General features: G+C 38.1%; 1 protein-coding gene across 8 annotated transcripts in view; it reads left to right on the plus strand.

The window, feature by feature from the left end:
• Nucleotides 1–19,913, plus strand: part of MAPK14 (mitogen-activated protein kinase 14) — a 174,119-nt gene that overhangs the window by 135,376 nt on the left and 18,830 nt on the right. For all 8 annotated transcript variants that reach the window (XM_049715993.1, XM_033424157.2, XM_049715994.1 and 5 more), the window contains 5 exons: nucleotides 8,216–8,327; nucleotides 9,049–9,078; nucleotides 9,732–9,779; nucleotides 10,942–11,056; nucleotides 11,853–11,924. In XM_049715993.1, coding sequence (XP_049571950.1) covers nucleotides 8,216–8,327; nucleotides 9,049–9,078; nucleotides 9,732–9,779; nucleotides 10,942–11,056; nucleotides 11,853–11,924 — 377 coding nt within the window. The remainder of the gene's footprint in view (nucleotides 1–8,215; nucleotides 8,328–9,048; nucleotides 9,079–9,731; nucleotides 9,780–10,941; nucleotides 11,057–11,852; nucleotides 11,925–19,913) is intronic.

Below are 19,913 nucleotides of genomic sequence, written 5' to 3' on the forward strand. Positions count from 1 at the left end.
GTGCCATATGCATGCTGCAAATATTTAGTTACCAATAGGAATCCAAAATCTTGAAATAGCCAGTATTAGAACCTAACCCTAGAGTAAGCTGCAACTTCATGCTACTACAACATTGCCTTTTCTTAACTGTAGTGGTTCTCTGATCAAGCTTAGTAGACAATGAAGAGTTTTTGGACTCAGTGCAAACAACTTCCTCAAATTTCAGGAAAGCTGAATTGCCATTTTCCCCCTTATTTTATAACTTCCCATTCCAGGTTTCTTATACCCAAGTTCCTTATCTTTGCTTGGTTCTTGAAGAGGGATGTGGAAGTGGGGTTTTAGATTCTGCCGTGATCTAGAAGAAGACCTACAACAGGGTCAGTCAGCAGCCATTGTTTTAGTGAAAGCCAATGGGCAGATAATCACCTAGCTTATTTAGCCATCCACTAACTAAAAATGATTGTTCAGCCGCTAAGTGTAGCCTTTTTTATCAGTGTAAAAGCTGCTGAATGTACCAAATAGGTAAAGGAAGTTTCTAGATTTATATTTTAACCTGATTTAATTCATAAATATTTAAATACCCATCCTGTGTTAAGCATAGTACTAGTCTCTGGGGAATATAACAAATTATATAAACATGGTCCCTGATGATAGATTGAGACTCTTTAATTGGAGAGAAGAACAATTTAAATGACCAAACAAAATACAGTGTGATAGGTTCTGGAAGATCCTACATGATTTTTATTACTGTTCACTCTCTGACCTCATCAATACTTTTCCCACTCACTCTCTCCATTCCAGCCACTCTGGCCTCTTTATTCTTCCTTGAATACAGACATCCACATTCCCAGTAGAACCTTTGTACTGGTTTCTAATGTTGGCCTGGAACATTCTCCCCACATATCCACATGACTGATTCCTTCATTTCCTTCAAGACCCTACCGAAAGGTCATTTCATCAGAAGCTTTTTTTTCCCTCTCCACCATAGCTGAAATACTACCCCCACTGTCAGGGTCTACTCCTTACTCTACTTTCTTCTTAGCAAATTTTATCATCATATATTTATTGTTGTCTGTCTTCTCCCTGTAGCTTGTAAGCTCTGTTAGAGCAGGGAGTTTATTTTCTTCCTTGTTGAGTCTTCTTTATTTGGCTGTGTTGGGTCTTCGTTGCTGCGTGTGGGCTTTCTTTTCTCTAGTTGCAGAGAGCAGGAGCTGCTCTTCATTGCGGTGTGTGGGCTTCTCATTGTGGTGGCTTCTCTTGTTGCAGAGCATGGGCTCTAGGCTCGCGGGCTTCAGTAGTTGTGGCACGCAGGCTCAGTAGTTGTGGCTCTCAGGCTCTAGAGCGCAGACTCAGTAGTTGTGGCACATGGGCTTAGTTGCTCCACAAGCACGTGGGATCTTCCCGGACCAGGGATCGAACCCATGTGCCCTGCATTGGCAGGCAGATTCTTAACCACTACGCCACCAGGGAAGCCCCCTTGTTGAGTCTTTAGTAGTTAGAAATTCTCAGAAGTTGAGTGATGAACTGAATTGTATAATACCACATATAATATTGTACACATTGGGCTTCCCTGGTGGCGCAGTGGTTGAGAGTCCACCTGCCGATGCAGGGGACACGGCCTCGTGCCCCGGTCCGGGAAGATCCCACATGCCGCGGAGTGGCTAGGCCCGTGAGCCATGGCCGCTGAGCCTGCGCATCCAGAGCCTGTGCTCCGCAGCAGGAGAGGCCACAACAGTGAGAGACCCGTGTACCACAAAAAAAAAAAAAATTGTACACATCTTAGGTCTTTTTGGCTCTAAGTCTATTTCTAGTCACATTTTTCTTGATCCAGAGCTCTATTATTTGAAAGTTTGCTAACCCTTCTCATTGGGTAAATGCTGTGATAGGTTATATGTAAGATGTCAAAACTAAAGGCCTTCAGTTGCATGTGGTCTCATTAATGAGATGAAGCATAAATGCTTACCTAAAACGACTTAAAGGACCAAGTCAAATTTGCAGTGTCAAAGCAACATACAGGGTATTAAGTGATCTCAGAATATGAGAGAAACTTAGTGGAGGAAAGCCTCTAAAGAAGGTAATAACTGGATCTGAAGAAGCAGATAAATAAGGATTGGGTGTAGAGGTCGAAATATATTCCAGATAGTCAAAGAAATGAAGGAAATGTATAAAGTATACAAAAAAGGAGATTTGTGTGGAATGGAGACTGTTAAAGGAGTAGATAACCGTTGATTTTTCTTTTGTACTTGGATAAAAATTGTGTTTTGGTAAATTATGAATTTTTTTTTTTTGGTGGCGGAGGAGATTTGTTTTCATAATTTAGCTAAGAGGCATTATGTGCTTGGAAATAATGCTTTCCTCTATCACTGAAAGAAATTCCCAGCCCAGTTGTTTGGACTTACAGAAATATTCTTCTTCCTTGAAAATAAGTTGAGTGCTCAAGATTGGTAATACAGAAAGAGAAGCAGTCTGGGAGAAAGATGAATGAGTTAACTGTATTAACAGTTATATTTGCAATTTATTTCCATATCAGAGAGGTCTGCTAAAATGAGGATGGAGAGTTGGTAAAGCATGTAGGTGTCGTCACTGACTCACATTTGAAATCTAAACAAATTACACATCCTTTAAGAAAACACCATTCAGTTTTTGTCTGACGTGATCAGTAAGATGCCCCCTTTTTCTCAGATTAGCTGTTGTAAAAAGGTAAAGAAGCTTCAAGGTATAGTTTTGAGTTTGATTCTCTCAAGAAATTTTCCTGTAATTAACTGCTTCCTAAGTCTGGATTGGTGCCCTCCCCTGTGTGTTCTCCAGCACCTTGATGTACACTTTTATAACTCTAATTATGCTCTATTATGAGTATATACCTTCCTCTCATCTAAATTCTGTATCTTTCTTTTCCACTGTTGTACTCCCAGTGCTCAACAATAAATATTTGTTGATGGAGTGACTGAATGAATGAATAACCTTGTGCTTTCTTGTTTATAACTGGTTGGCAATCTAGTTGTCTGATAGCATGCCCAGTGCATTCTCTTCTGACTAACTTTTTTGTTTTTATCTTGGAGTATAGACCATATGGTAGAATATTGAATCTGGTTTATTTGATGCAGGTAATGTAGAGGGCACCTTTCAGTAATCTTTACTTCAAATGAGGAGAATAGTTTGTTGTGAAATAAGCTGGCTAAGCTGCCTACCTGGCTGCTGAATGGTGCTTTTACCCCTTACATTGGAACAGTCTGGTCTGCTTACCAGATAAGATCTTTGGCATGAGTATTCCAATAAGATATGCCCTTGCCTGGTCTTACTAGTAATACTATATGAGTTGTCCTGGGTCATTCAATTAAATTCAGTGGTAATTGAGTGCCTGATATCTGCTACACAATGTTTTTAGGTACTTTAGATACTACAGAGGACAAAAAAGAAGCCTGTCCTCCTTGAACATTGTACAGATAGATAGCAATAAACAATGAGCATATAAAAGAGGAAATTAGCATGTTAGCAAGCAGTAATGCTATGGACAGGAGGAAAAAGATAGAGCAGGGAAGTGTGAGGGTTGGGGGAGAGATGCAATTTTAAATGGGGTGGTAAGGATAGGCCTCATTGAAAAGGTGAATTTTGAGCAAAAATTTGAAGAAGTAGAAGAATTAGACTTGTGGATATCTGGAGGAAGAGCATTCCAGGCAGAAGGAACAGCCAGTGCAAAAGTCCTGAGGCAGAAGACTGCATGCTGTATTGGAATTGCAGCAAGGGGGCCTGTGTGGCTGCAGTAAGAAGGCCAGTGTGGAGCTAAGTGAGAGCAGGGGAGAGAAGTAGATGAAGAAATGAGAGAGAGAATTGGGGACAGGATGCTGGATTATGTACAGCTTTATCTGCTGCTGAAGGGATTTTTGTCTTTAAGTGAAATGGGAAGCCTTTTGAGAGGAGTGACATGGTCTGTTTTTCATTTTTACAGAATCACTCTGCTGTTTTCAGAATAGGCTGTAGTGAGTCCCAAGGATCATTGGGTGTATTTCAGAAGCATGTGGTTACGAATTGTCAATCCCTATGATTATTTTAAATACTTTGTTTTAATATGGAAATGTTTTTTGCCCTTTTTGATAATTATTTTATCAAATAGGGCTGACGGTAGTAGAGATGCCAAGCTATAGATATAGAAGAGATTTTTTTCTACATAGGTTCTTTCTGATTGTATTATGCTTCAAAAAAAGAAAAGGCAGTAGAGTAGGAGTCTTTGACAATTGGGTGTTATCCAAGAAGCGCTTAATAAATGAAGCTCTAAATGGGGTGCTGTCTTGAGTACTGAAAACCACGTATTGTAGACTTCTGCCTTTTTGCTGGTACAGTACATTTTACTTTGAGAAATGATGGTTTATGCTCTTTAAGTTTAAAGGAAACCATCCTCACAAGAAAAGTGGAAAACAAGATTTGTATCATCAGGCTGTGAAATCATATTTTCAGCCCTCTACCTAATAAAGCCCTACTTATTTAATTCCTTTTTAAAGATGGGGGAACTAGGTAGCTTTCCAGCTGTTGGTCAGATTTAATTATTTGAGGTGTTCTGAACACTGACAGTAATAGGCATGTCTTTACTAAAATGTAATTAATTAAGCAATTAAATGTAATTGCTTTGTAGAGACTAATACTATAGAAATTATGTGGCATCTGTTTTTTTTTAATTTATTAAATTTATTTTTGGCTGCATTGGGTCCTCGTTGCTGTGCAGATTTCTCTAGTTGCAGTGAGCGGGGGCCACTCTTCGTTGCGGTGCACAGGCTTCTCATTTCAGTGGCTTCTCTTGTTGCAGAGCACAGGCTTTAGGTGCATGGGCTTCAGTAGTTGTGGCTCACGGGCTCTAGAGCTCAGCCTCAGTAGTTGTGGTATGCGGGTTTAGTTGCTCCACGGCATGTGGGATCTTCCTGGATCAGGGCTCGAACCCGTGTACCCTGCATTGGCAGGCAGATTCTTAACAACTGCGCCACAAGGGAAGCCCCTATGTGGCATCTATTAATGCTCCTTTTGGGACTGGCTTATTTAAAATGTGCCCATCGACATTTTCCTCCCACTTCCTTGTTCACTACTTTTAGAAATTGTTATGTCTTCCATAAGCATTCAGGAACTTTGCACAACACTTGCTTTTGTCCACTGTTGCAAAATTTATTTCAAAAACCTTTCTATATGTGATGAGTTGGAATTTGACAATTGGTTTTCATGGATTGGTCTTTTGGGCTTCGTGGAAACAACATATAGTGATTAGGTTAGTTCCTGCCAGACACATCTGCCATGAATAATGTGGTTCAGCTGATTTGATTGGAGCCTAGCAGCAACGTTTGAGAGTTATCACTATATAGACTGATTAACCTTATGTACTTATATAATGTCTTGACAGTCTCTCCCGGTGTCTGGAAATTTTAGTGATAAAATGAATGTGGTCTCTGATGGGGAGGGGACTTAAAGGGAATTACACAGTGGTAGAATATTCTTTTTTCTTTTTTAAAAAATAAATTTATTTTATTTATTTATTTTTTGGCTGAGTTGGGTCTTCGTTGCTGTGTGCGAACTTTCTCTAGTTGTGGCGAGTGGGGGCTCCTCTTCGTTGCAGTGCATGGGCTTCTCATTGCAGTGGCTTCTCTTGTTGCGGAGCACGGGCTCTAGGCGCGCAGGCTTCAGTAGTTGTGGCACGTGGGTTCAGTAGTTGTGGCTCACGGGCTGTAGAGCGCAGGCTCAGTAGTTGTGGCGCACAGGCTTAGTTGCTCCGCGGCATGTGGGATCTTCCTGGACCAGGGCTCAAACCCATGTCCCCTGCATTGGCAGGCGGATTCTTAATCACTGTGCCACCAGGGAAGCCCAGTGGTGGAATATTCTAACTAAAAGCATGCTCGCTCTCTCAGGCTGTGCAGTTAGTGGTCTTCTGTCTGTATAGGGTTTTTTAAGTTATTGGTAACCATTTAAACCCAATACTCAGACTTGAAATTACTATGTTTGCTTTGGTAATACTGCTTAACACCTTTGTGAACTAGCGCAGACATTAGAGAGTTAAGATTTTTAGGTTTTATTTCAAGACAAATTAAGGTAGATTTCTAGGTAGAATCATGCAGAACAGTGTTTCCTTTTTTTACCTTTTCTCCTTAAAAATATTTTTGAAAGTTGAAAGAATAATCCTCTTACTATTCAATGTCATAAAATGTAATTATTTGCAAAACAGTCTTATAAAACAAAAATTGGATTCCCTCTTCCTCAACCTGAGCCTTGCAAATTGTCATAATTGGTATTATGGATATGGCAACCATTATCCCAGGTTTTCTGGGGGAAGTTCTGATTTCACAATATTAACCAGTTATTCACAACATTCTCGTATTTGTCGGATTTTGTATCAATTTGGGGTTAAAAAAATACAGTGACTGTGATTAGGATGGAATATTGCAACATTTATAAAACTTAAAAGAAGTCATTCTCTTGACTTAAATTCTCTGTCAACTGGAAGAATTTGGAGGCAGTATGGGCTGTGATTTAAGATCATATTTTCTGAGATCAAACAGTTTTGGATTCAGCCCCTGACATTACCACTCTTTTAACCTTGAGCAGGTTATATATACTTGTTCTGTCTTGTGTTTCCTCCTCAGCGAAATGGGAATACTAATGGAACTTACCTTACAGCTTTGTTGGGAAGAGTGTATGAGACACGGGCATAATAAATAGTGCTTGGCACAGAATAAGCACGAATGCCTTTGATTATGTTATGTTGAGCTTGGAGCATCTCTTAAATCAGAGCAACCTTTGTGAAAATATTTCCAAAAATCCAATATAGTCTTTAAGTGACAGAGTATACTCTTTCCTCAAGGCAATATAAACTTGCAAGTTTTAAAAATATGAAGGGCTAAAAAATCTAACTTAAGGTTACATCTATGCTAAGTCCTATTGCTCTTCATCAAATTGGGAACTGACCATAGCAGCCCAACAGGGAAATTAGGAAACAGAAAAAAAAAAATTTTAATTCTTCTTTGAGGAAAGAAAGTAATAAATGTGGTGGGGTGTGTGTGTGTGTGTGTGTGTGTGTGTGTGTAAAGAGAGGTTATACACATATATAGTCATGTAAGACGTTAATAGTATATTTAAATTTACTGACCTGGTTTCTTTTCTTCCAAATTTATCAAAAATAAAAATTGAAATGAAATGAAATCAGCATTTTTTTATAGCTCAACTGATATACATTATTATTCAGCCTCAGGAATGGGTAATCATTCTCATACTAGATAAAACCTAACTGAATTTTTAAAAACTCCACTTCTTTAGTACTGATTGTGGTTGTTATGTTCCCGTAGCAGTGTGATACAGTAATGAGTGAGTAAGGCATTGCGTCTAGAATATCTGTGGTGAACCTGTTGGACTTGAATGTAATCATTCCCTAATCTTACGATGTAAGGACAGGATACGTATCCAGCACCACACCTGTGGGGAGAAGTTCTAGAATGCCTCATCTTGCTTGCAGATAAATTGTGTTCCTCCTTCCTTTAAAGTAAATGCAGGAATATTGTCAGTGAACAATATCCTTTTACCAGTCATTCCTGAAAAAGGAGAGGAATAATTTGAAAATTTAAAGATACTCCTATTTTATTTATTTATTTTTAAATTGAGGTATAGTTGATTTACAATGTTGTGTTAGTTTCTGGTGTACAGCAGAATACTGTACAGCAGTATTCTGTTTATTTATATACATATATTTCTGAATCACTAATCCAAAACTCCTAATTTATCCCTCCCCCCTATGGTAATCATAAATTTGTTTTCTATGTCTGTGAGTCTGCTTCTGTTTTGTAAATAAGTTCATTTGAAGATACTCCTATTTTAGACCCTACAGGATATATAATGAGGTGAGAAATGTAATGGCGGATTTAAAAATATGGCCATGCATTTAGTTATACTGTGTATTTCTCATGCAGTAATATCATTTTTAAGAAAAATTATACTAACACATATATCATTCTAATCTCCATTTTTGTTTTTTTTCTTTTCTTTAGAGAACCTAGGAAAAGATGTCAAGTAGGAACTAGTATAAAAATTTTCAGAAAAATAGACGACAGGTAGTAAAGTTAGAATAGTGATGTTGCAAACAAGCCGCGCGTGAGTAGCTACTAAGCTTTTAGGTGTCACTGTGGTACTTACTGAGTGGACTTCTAACAGTCTTATGAAGATCAGAGCTTTCTTAGGGTTCTGGATTATTGTGTAACTGTCCATTAATTTCTAGGTACCTGGTGACCCATCTCATGGGGGCAGATCTGAACAACATTGTGAAATGTCAGAAGCTTACGGATGACCACGTTCAGTTCCTTATCTACCAGATTCTCCGAGGTCTCAAGGTACAGACAGTATTAGTAATAATTTTGTGGAATGAATTCTCTCTCTCCCTCTCTCCCTTCTATTTAGGGCTTAAGGGAAAACAAACAAAACTTTTCTTATGGAAAATTTCAAATACAGAAATCACAAGTACAATCATAGTATAATGAACCCCTGTGTTTACTCAGCGACCACAATTACCAACATATGGTTAATCTTGTTTCTTTTGTATTCCCCCAAACCCTGGATTATTTTAAGGCAAGTCTAGACATCATATCACTCCACCCATCAATACTTCTGTTGGCATGTCTGAGAGTTAAAGACTCTTCATTATTACATCTAAACAATAATAATAATTTCTTGATGTAATCTAATATCTGGTCAGTGTCATGTTGAAACTTTGAAAACATCCTCAAGAAGGCTAATTTATTTGTGGCAGGGGCAGTTTTTAAATTAAACCACCTTTAATATTTAGCATCTTTGAGTCCTTATTGTGCTCCAGAGCACCCACCAGGAAACAGGTTGAAAGCTCTATTTCTCTCATACTCCAGCTCTGTGAACAGAGTTGGTGGTATGGAAATCATAGTTATGATAAATGTACAGACTACTGATAATTACTTGCTCTGATTTCTAATCCTGCTGTTAATACTAGCATTTCTTATTGACTCATAAAAATGTACTTCAGATATGTCATATGACAGTAGGAGGCTGGACATAACTAACTGATTTTTTGCTTTTTCACAGTATATACATTCAGCCGACATAATTCACAGGGTAGGTATTGTCTTTTGATTAAGTTATTGGGGTGCTGGTGGGTGGGGAGATTGGCAAGATCCTAATCTAAGCTTATTTTACCCATTGAAATATTGAGTGATTGCAACTTTGCTCTAGGTTTAACTAAAGAACGAAGATGTATAGTTTTTACCTATTTAAGGCTAATGAGGACTAGATAATGACTGTAGAATGGAGATTGTTTATAGCTAGATGAAGTCTTTTTTTTTTTTAATTTATTTGTTTATTTTTGGCTGCGTTGGGTCTTCGTTGCTGCACGCGGGCTTTCTCTAGTTGTGGTGAGCAGGGGCTACTCTTTGTTGTGGTGCATGGGCTTCTCATTGTGGAGCACAGGCTCTAGGCGTGTGGGCTTCAGTAGTTGTGGCATGTGGGGTCAGTAGTTGTGCCTCGCCGGCTCTAGAACGCAGGCTCAGTAGTTGTGGCGCACAGGCTTAGTTGCTCCGCGGCATGTGGGATCTTCCTGGACCAGGGCTCGAACCCATGTCCCCTGCATTGGCAGGCGGATTCTTAACCACCGCGCCACCAGGGAAGCCCTAGATGAAGTCTTTTATGTTTAGCTCTCCATCATTACCCTTAGGGAGAGAATTTACCATGTGTCATAAAGTTGATCCTGTTCTTTCTTACTTGCTTCCTAGGACCTAAAACCTAGTAATCTAGCTGTGAATGAAGACTGTGAGCTGAAGGTAGGATGAAGTGACAGTGGTAATTGTTTCACCTTGTAACTATATGTTTAACTAACCAGGCAAATTTATATAGGGAATGTGTTTATAAAGCCATGACTCTTAATCTGAAAATTCTTATTGTCCTTAAGAATATCATTAGACTTTGAAATTTAAACCAGAGATTTAGTAAGCATTAGTTTAAGTGATATTGAAGGTAGTATCAGGTGTCTTGTTTTCATTCTAAAATAAAGTTAAATTGAAATTTAATATATTAGTTATAATAAAGGAGAATTATAGTGTGACTATCAAGTAAGCAGTCCTCTTGAAGAGTAATTATTAGATTTTATGGGTTTCTAAGAGAAAAAAATGGCAGAAACACACTTATTCAAAATAATTCAAATGACATAAATAATCTATAAAGAGCAAGCAACTCTGGAATTTTTTGTTTCATTTCTTTTTTTACTCAATTTTTTGGAAACATAATTTACAATAAAATGCAACACTTTAAGTGTACATTTGACAAACTTATATAGCTATGTAACTACCAACACAGTTATGATAAAGAACATGTCCATCACTCCAGAAAGTTCCCTTGTGCCCCCTTCCTAGCCAGTCCCCACACCTCTACCCCTAACCCTGGCTTCAGACAACAACCGATCTGCTTTCTGACACTATAGAGTAGATTTGTCTCTTCTGGAGTTTCTTACAAGTGGAATCATACAGTATTTTTCTATGTGTGTCTGACTTTTGCTTAGTATAATATTATTGAGATCCATCTGTATTGTGTGTATCAGTAGTTCATTCCTTTTTGTTGCTGAGTAGATCCATTTTATGATTATACCACAATTTATTTATCCATCCACCTATTGATAGACATGTGCTTCAATTCCATTTCAGGGCTGTGTAAAGCTGCTATGAATATTCATGTGCAAGCCTTTCTGTGGCACATATATTTTCGTTGCTCTTGGATAAATGCCTAGCAGTGGCATTTTTGTTTTGCTTTTTGTGATTTCATTTTTTTTAAGTTCTTGCTGTGTTCCCCATGCATTCTAAGCATGGACCAGGAAATATGTTTATGAAAGTACTATATTCTCGCTTTTTATGAGGCACTGGAGTTTTTTCCCTCCTGCTTTACAAGCCTTAGGAGTTTGTTCCAGTGCCTGATTTCTCTTCTCTCCCTTAGATCTTGGATTTTGGACTGGCTCGACATACAGATGATGAAATGACAGGCTATGTAGCCACTAGGTGGTACAGGGCTCCTGAGATCATGCTGAACTGGATGCATTACAACCAGACAGGTACTACTTGCACTTGTATAGGGCCTTATTAATACTATGTTGTGTGTATTTGGGGTTCTCAGAAGTGGAGATGGCAGGAGTAGGAAGAAACATTTTTTTTCTTCCCTCAGTGATCATTTTAAGTCCACGAATAGAAAAATATTTCAGTTGCTCAGATAAAGTGGGTTTTTTCAAACTTTGTGATTTAACAATTGGCTTTTTATTTATTTATTTATTTTGCGGTACGCGGGCCTCTCACTGTTGTTGCCTCTCACTGTTGTGGCCTCTCCCGTTGCGGAGCACAGGCTCCGGACGCGCAGGCTCAGCGGCCATGGCTCACGGGCGTAGCCGCTCCGCGGCATGTGGGATCTTCCCGGACCGGGGCACAAACCCGTGTCCCCTGCATCGGCAGGTGGACTCTCAACCACTGTGCCACCAGGGAAGCCCTGGCTTTTTACTTATTTATATTTTCAGCATATTCTCTGAGTACTCCTGCCTGAAGACATTGGGTTTATAATATTAACCTCTCAATATTACTTGGGAGAATCCATCATTTCTACCAGTAAGAAACCTTTGCCCTTTTGTGAACAGCTTATTTCTCTTACCATAACTATGTTTTGACTTAGCCCACCCATGAAGCCCTTTAATGTGGTAAGGGTCTTAGCTTATTTATTTCTATAAAAATGAGTGTGATTGTTGAACCTCGGATGTCTTAAATATTAATTTCAGTATTTCACCCCTTAACTATAGTTCCATTTGTAGCCAAGTATGATAATAGTGACATTATATTACTTTTATTTCTCTTTAATTTTGCCAGTTGATATTTGGTCAGTGGGATGCATAATGGCCGAGCTGTTGACTGGAAGAACACTGTTTCCTGGTACAGACCGTATCCTTTAAAAAGTTTTGGGTTCTTGTATCTTGTCTGTATTTTGGTGTCCATGGTAGTATATTACTTTTACCTATCTCTAGGAAGGGCCTTCAGTTACTTGCTTTTATAGTCCAGATGTGCATTGTGAGATCTGCCCTCTTGCTGAGTATCTTGCCTTGTCAAGAAAGAGGCTTCAGTTTATTTTGAGAGTTGCAAAAATTCCTCATAATCTGGAACGCCCTTTAAATCTTTCATATGTCATCTTTTTTGCAACAAGTTCCTTATTAATCTTCCCACAGCCCTTCTGCCACCTGAGTGTATTGGTGAGAAGTTCTAGATCTCAATGACTAGTTTAGTCTTCATTGCACCAGCGCTCAATGAACACAAGATAACCATTTATAAATCGGGGATATCTTGCTTGTATGTTTGATTTACATATTAAAAAGGCTGTATTTGGTCCTTGTAATGATACACCTGCTGACTCGTTTTGTTTGTTGTCTAACAACAAATAATAAAAGCAAGGAGATAAGGTCACCCTGTCTTGTGCCTTTTTTTCCCCTCAGCATGACTTTATTTTTATCCCAGATTGTAGCCAAACCTTAATTTACTTCCAGAGTTATTGTCTAGTTTATGGTTTATCATGGCCCCTTTATTTTAGCCCCTTTCCTGTCTGCTGCATGCCCATTTCACAGTTTAGTAATAATATCATCAAAATGTGATTTGTTGTAACTCCCATCAGTTCCACTTGAGGAAGATGTTTAGGCAAGAAAGAATTTTGAAATATATGTCTAGAATTAGGTTTGAAGGTTTTCGTAAAATTCATTTGACCAGCCTTCTGTGGGTTTGGTTGAGAGATGCTGCAATTGCCTGTGTTCTGTCATGGTTAGAGACCTAAAAGCTGTTTTAGCACCTCACCTAAGCAAACTCACTGAGTTTGTAAACCAGATTGTCAGTTCACTGGCTTACAGTTGGGATAATACTTCTATGGTGACTGTGATGTTCATGTTATCGATCCACATATTCTATCTTCTGCTAGAGTGTTCTTTCCTAATGAACTGAAAAACCTCTTCCCTCAGCCATTTATTTCCCTCTGAATATTACTGGATTGATACAGAGTATAGTCTCCTTATATAGCTCACCTTATTCCTCCTCATCCCCAGATTCTAATTTTAATACCTAGTGTTTCTCCTTTGTCCTTTGCTTCATTTACCTTATACTTGTTTCTTAGAAATTTGATATATGCATTATAGTCCAAGCTAAGAGAATTAGGGAAAATTTGTAATTTTCCTTTTCCTCAGGCACGTACCTTAGGTCCCATTCTTTAGTCTGTCCTCCCAAGCACACTGCTCTGATGCTCTCCTCTGTTCCCCCTCTTCTTCCTCTTCTTTGTATCTGTATCTCCATCTACAGTCAGTCGTGGACACTCATACCTACATAGGCACACAAAGTGGTAGAGAGAGACAGACAGTAGAGCATACTGGTTAAGAGCACATGCTCTGGAATCAGACTTACAGGGTTGAGATCTTACTTAGCTCTTATTTACTCCCAGCTCTGTGACTTTGAGCAAGTTGTCTAACCTCTGTCTCTCAGTTTCCTTAACTATAAAATACTGATAATAGTACATACCTCATAAGGTGGTTGTGAGAATTTAGTGAGATGAAATCTGGAACATACTTAGAACAGAGCCTGCCAACAGATAATTAGCCATCATCTTCATCAGTGATCTTTGGGAAGCAGTTTCTCCCTTCATCTTCCCACTTTATTGTCTAATTGTGAATCATTTAAAGGCTAGTTTTTTGTTTTATTTAAATTCTGTAACAGGTAGTAAAGGATGGATCCCCTTGGCAGGCTACTGGTAGAAAGGTTTCAAAGCAGTTGTGTGTGTCCTATGGTCCTATCTGCAGGACAGCTGCCTACTGATGGCTTGACCCTTTTAAAATGCGAACTTTCAGCCTCTAAGAAGTCTTCTCTTTTTGTTTTCAATAAATTTTATTTATTTATTTTTGGCTGCACTGGGTCTTCGTTACTGCGCGTGGACTTTCTCTAGTGCGGTGAGCAGGGGGGCTACTCTTCGTTGCAGTGAGAGGGCTTCTCACTGCAGTGGCTTCTCTTGTTTTGGAGCATGGGCTCTAGGCGTGTGGGCTTCAGTAGTTGTGGCTCGTGGGCTCGAGCGCAGGCCCAGTAGTTGTGGCGTACAGGCTTAGTTGCTCCGCAGCATGTGGGATCCTCCTGGACCAGGGCTCAAACCCGTGTCCCCTGCACTGGTAGGTGGATTCTTAACCACTGCACCACCAGGGAAGCCCTAGAAGTCTTCCCTTTTATGCATACTTCTTTTCCTTCTATGAACTTTAGGTAGAAAATCTAGCATTTAAACTTTTTACTAGGAGATTCTCTGTTTTTTCTTTTTGCGGTACGCGGGCCTCTCACTGTTGTGGCCTCTCCCGTTGCGGAGCACAGGCTTCGGACGCGCAGGCCCAGCGGCCATGGCTCACGGGCCCAGCCGCTCCCCGGCATGTGGGATCCGCCCGGACCAGGGCACGAACCCGTGTCCCCTGCGTCAGCAGGTGGACTCCCAACCACTGTGCCACCAGGGAAGCCCAGGAGATTATCTTTTTAATATATGAGAATTCATTTCAAAATTCTTATTTTAGTAATTCACTGTTTCTTTCCTACTTGGCTCCTTCAGACAGATGTTCTCCTGGATCGGAACATTCAGATTCAGAGGACTGTATTTGTAATATACATTCAGATTCAGAGGATTGTATTAGTAATATACATAACTCCCTTCTTGTCAGTTGCAATCTGTGTGGATATAGCTTTGGTTGCCTGACAAAGGGAGAGGAAAGTGTTTTCTATTACTTTTTAAAATTCCCAGTTGATTCTCGTGTGCAGCCAGTGTTGAGTACAACTAGAGTTTACCCTGGTTGGATTTTAGTTTTAATCTTTCAGGCTGACCCTGAAAAAGTTACTTAGTTAGCAGTTTTTCCTCATTTTTTTTTAAGGTACCAATGAGATCAGAAAAATTAAGAATCTAGAATTATCCACTTGGGGACCTAGAAAGATGTTAGAAAACATCTAGTTGAATCCTCTGTTTTTATAGATAAGGAAACTAAGAACCCAGAAAAAGATAGATACAAACCTCTGATCTGACTCAGGTATTAGTTTCTTTCCAATATTCTACTTGTTGCCTGTTCTCCTAATTTCTGAAACTCATTTTCTTAAAACCTTTGCAGAATGTGCTGGCCCCACACACTCTTCTGTTGCCCAGAAAAGCATGCATCTACTGCTTATTTATGATTTGAAGATGCAGCTGAATGCTGAGGCAACCTCTAGACTATGCTCTTTATTTGAGTACACAGTTTTCTCCCTGTTTTCCTCAATTATTATTTATCTTGCATTTGGAACTGACGGTTTTAGCTTCTAGATAAGAACTATCTAATAGAACTTTCTGTAGGCTTGCAAATGGTTTATGTATGTACTGTCCAATAGGGCTGTTGATAGCTACCAGCCACATGTGGATATTGAGCACTTAAAATGTGGCCAGTGAAACTTAGAAACTGAATTAAAAATATTTTTGTGGTTAAGCATATAAACATGAAATTTGCCATTTTAACTTTTTTTTATTGTGGTAAAATAAACATAACATGAAATTTACCATTTTAACCCTTTTAAAGTGTACAGTCCAGTGGCACTAATTATATTCATAAAATTGTGCACCCACCACCACTATGTCCAAAACATTTTCATCACCCCAACAGAAATTGTACCCATTAAACAAAAACTCCCCATTCTTCCCTCCCACAGCCTGTGGGAGCCTCTCTTCTACTTTCTGTCTCTATGAATTTGCTTATTCTAAATATTTAATATTAAGTGGAACCACACAATCTTTGTCCTTTTTTGTCTGAATTATTTCACTTAGCATGTTTTCAAGGTTCATCCATATTGTAGCATGGATCATAACTTCATTTTTATGGCTGAATACTACTCCATTGTAGAGCTATACCGTATTTTATTTATCCATTCATCTGTTCATAGACACTTGGGTTGTTTCCACCTTTTGGCTATTATGAATAGTGCTTCAGTGAACACTGACATACAAGTATCTCTTTGAGTCCTTGCTTTCACTTCTGTTGGATATATATCTAGGAGTGGAATTGTTGAGTCATATAGTAATTCTGTATTTAACTTTTTGAGGAGCAGTCATTGTTTCCCAAGCAGTTTCACCGTTTTACATGCCCACCAGTGATGTATGAGCAATTTCTCCACATCTTCACCAACATTTCTTCCTTCCTTTCTCCTTCCCTCCCTCCCTTCCATCCTTCCATCCTTCCTTCCTCCCATCCTTCTTCTTTTTTAAATTATAGCCATCCTAGTGGGTATGAAGTGGTATCTTTTTGTGGTTTTGATTTGCATTTCGTAATGACTAATAATGTTGAGTATCTCCCTGTGTTTACAGGCCGTTTGTATGTCTTCTTTGTAGAAATATCTGTTTGAAACGTTTACCCATCTTTTAATTGGGTTGTCTTTTTGTTGTTGAGTTTTAGGAGTTCTTTATATATTTTGGATATTGAGCCTTCACCAGATATATGATTTGCAGATATTTTCTCCCATCTGTGGGCTGTCTATTCACTTTTTTGATAATGTCCTTTGATTTACATAAGTTTTAATTTTGATGAAGTTCCAATTTATCTATTTTTTTCTTTTGTTGTTCATGCTTTTAGTGTCATTTCTAAGAATGTATTACCAAATTCAAGATTATGAAGATTTACTGTATTTTCTACTAAGAGTTTTATGGGTGTACCTCTTATACTTAGGTCTGTGATCCATTTTGAGTTAATTTTTGTATATGATGTGAGGTAGGGGTCCAACTTTATACTTTTGCATGTGGAAATTCAGTTGTCCTAAGTACCATTTATTGAAGAGACTGTCCTCTCCCACAGAATGGGTTTGGTACTTCTGTCAAAGATCAGTTCTATTCCATTGGTCTATATGTCTATCCTTATAGCAGTACCACACTGTTTTGATTACTCTAGCTTTATAGTAAGTTTTGAAATCAAGAAGTGTTAAGTCTTTCAACTTTGCTCTCATTTTCAAGATTTTTTTTTTTCTCTTTGGGCTCCCTTATAATTCCATATGAAATTGAGGATTGGCTTTTCCATTTCTGCAAAGAAGGCTGTTGCAGTTTTGCTCACGACTGTGTTGTATTTTTAGATCACTTTTGGTAATATTGACATCTTAGCAATATTAAGTCTTCCTATTCATGAATATGAGATGTCATTCCACTTATTTAGGTCTCCTTTCATTTCTTTCAGCAATGTTTTATAATTTTCAGTGGACAGGTTTTTCACTTTCTTGGTTAAAGTTATTCTTAGGTATTTTCCTAGCATCTTTAGGATGCTATTTTAAATAGAATTACTTTCTGAATTTCCTTTTTGGTTTGTTCATTGTTGGTGTGTAGAAACACAACTGATTTTTGTTTGTTGATCTTGTAGCCTGCACCTTTGCATAGCTGAAAGCTGAGAGCTCTAGTAGCTTTCTTGTGGATTCTTTGGTATTTTCTATATGTAGGATCATGGCATCTGCAAATAGAGATAGTTTTACTTCTTCCTTTCCAATTTAGATGCTTTTATTTTTTTCTCGTTTCTAATTGCTCTGACTAGAACTTCCAGTATAGTGTTGAATAGCAGTGGTGAAAGTGGGCAGCTTTCTCTTGCTCTTATCTTCAGCCTTGAGTATAATTTAGCTCTGCATTTTTCATAAATACTCTTTATCATGGCAAGGAGTTCTCTTCTGAATAGTTTTATAGTTTCATAAAACTCATAGTTTTATGAGTGTATTTATCTGAATTTTAAATTTTATTAAATTTTCTTTAGATTACATTTAAATTTAATCACATGTGATTATTGGTATTGTATTGGACTGTGCAGTTTTAGATCTTGACAAATCATCTTCCTATAATACCTTTTTCTCATTTTTTTTGCGATTAGTCTTCTTGAGAGAATCTTTTGTTACTAGTTGTTAATAATCCCTGGAGTTCCCCTAAAGATATAAGATATACTAATTTTTGTCTTAAAGCTAATTATGTTTTTAGGTTAGAAATTATTCTCATTTGTGGCTTTGCAAAACCCTCCCAACTAGCTCAAAAATAGTACTTTTTTTTTTTTTTTTTTTTTTAAAGAATGGAGCCTTTCCTCATAAGTCTAGTTGACTGGGTATATATATATATATCAAGTGGACACACCTGAGAGAACTGTCTATTAGAAAGAGAGTGGGGACACAGAATGTGTCTTCAGGTATGGTGCTAACTTATTTCAAAAACCATTGGTTCTGAAAAGAGTAAGCCAATTAGAAAATATTGCTACTAATGATTGACAGTCTGCAGCCTAAGGAAGAGAGACAATGAGTTTCCTAGCCCTGTTGCACGTCAAATACTGTTTTCTTCCAGACATCTCAGCCTTGGCTTACTATTGTTTTCCTTCGCTAGGTAATCAAATGAATTTTGTTCATGTGTAAAACTTTTCTTTCCTTCTTTCATTTTAATAGAAATGGTAACTAGACATTAACTAGACATTATCATTAACTTCGACATTAACTAGAAGATAATGAGGCTCCTGCCATCAGCTTGCTGCCCTACTTTATATGACTTTTATTAGTGTTTACTGGCTCCTTATTTCTTCTTTTGATTTTTTTCAAACATTTTATGAACTACTTCACACATACAAAAAGACAGGGAATAATAAATGAACACCTATGTTTATATGACCCAGATTATGAGATAAAACATTGCCAGTAGAGTTAAAACTTCTGGTATACCCCTTCCTGTCACATCTACCCCTTTCTTTCAGACATTGGTTTCAAACAGTCTCTCATTTTAAAAAAACAGTTGTACTTCAGACACTAAAAGCAAGTGTCCTAATAAATGTTGAAGAAGAAAACTATTTTATTAGGTTATTTGCCTTTTCTTCTCTAATTTAAGAATATATTTCCCCCTTTGAAAAGGCTAGAACTCTCAGGCTTGTCCACAAATCTAAAGTACCTTAAAAATTTTTCCTTGTATGACAGTGAAAATGCCTATTTTGATGACCAAGAAGAGAAGGAAGTAAGCTAAGTCCCATTCTAGTCCACCTGTCTGTCACCAGGGAATTTCCACAGGTCTTTATTCCAGCTTTGCCTCATATGGATTTTTTTTTTTTTTTGAAAACTGCAGCTCATAAGCAGCAGTAGTCACATGTAGGTTCTGCAAATGGTCCTCTTATTCATCTTCAACTCTCCAGCCTGCAGAGGTTTCCTAGGAGTTTCCTAGAACACTTAGAAGTGAATAGAATATCCCTCTTTTACTTTCCCTCTAAATACCCCATTACCCTTAAGTTTTTTTTCCTTGCCTTTTCATTCTGGCTACCTTTTACTTTTGTTACAGAGGACCTAGTCTAAAGAGTAACCTTAAGCCTAAGTTGTTTTAGGAAAAATCAGGAGATTTATGATTTAAATTTTGACATTGTGATTATTACAATTAAAACACATTTTTGATTAACAGTAAAAATATCTGCTATCTAGGGAAAAATGGGTTAAACCTGTTAAGAAGGATGGCTTGCTGTGGAAATAATTGTCATAATGTGGTAAATTTTGCTTTGCTCTGCTTATATAGCTACTTGAAGCTCCTTCTGGCCTTAACTGCCTGGACAAATTGTAGTGGCCTTACAGTAGCTGGTATTATTGGAAGACTGACCTGTATTTCAATGGATTTGCCAGCTCTTGGAGAACCTATGGTGATTTCCTATGAGGTTTGCATGCTTTGACTTCCTTCATGCAAGTGCTTTTAGCTACTAAGTAGATTTTTATTTTGCATTGTGTGTTTACTAATCTCCTAAGTATTGGCTGTCATGCTGTACCAGCTCTTTGTCCATACCCCTTACACACTCATTGCACTGTATTTGTATACTCTTTATGGTGTAAACACTTCAGATGGGGCGTTTGCATATGAAATGAAGCAACTTTTCTTGACTTCTT

The sequence above is a fragment of the Orcinus orca genome, chromosome 10 (genome assembly GCF_937001465.1).
Source record: "Orcinus orca chromosome 10, mOrcOrc1.1, whole genome shotgun sequence".
NCBI classification, from domain to species: domain Eukaryota; kingdom Metazoa; phylum Chordata; class Mammalia; order Artiodactyla; family Delphinidae; genus Orcinus; species Orcinus orca.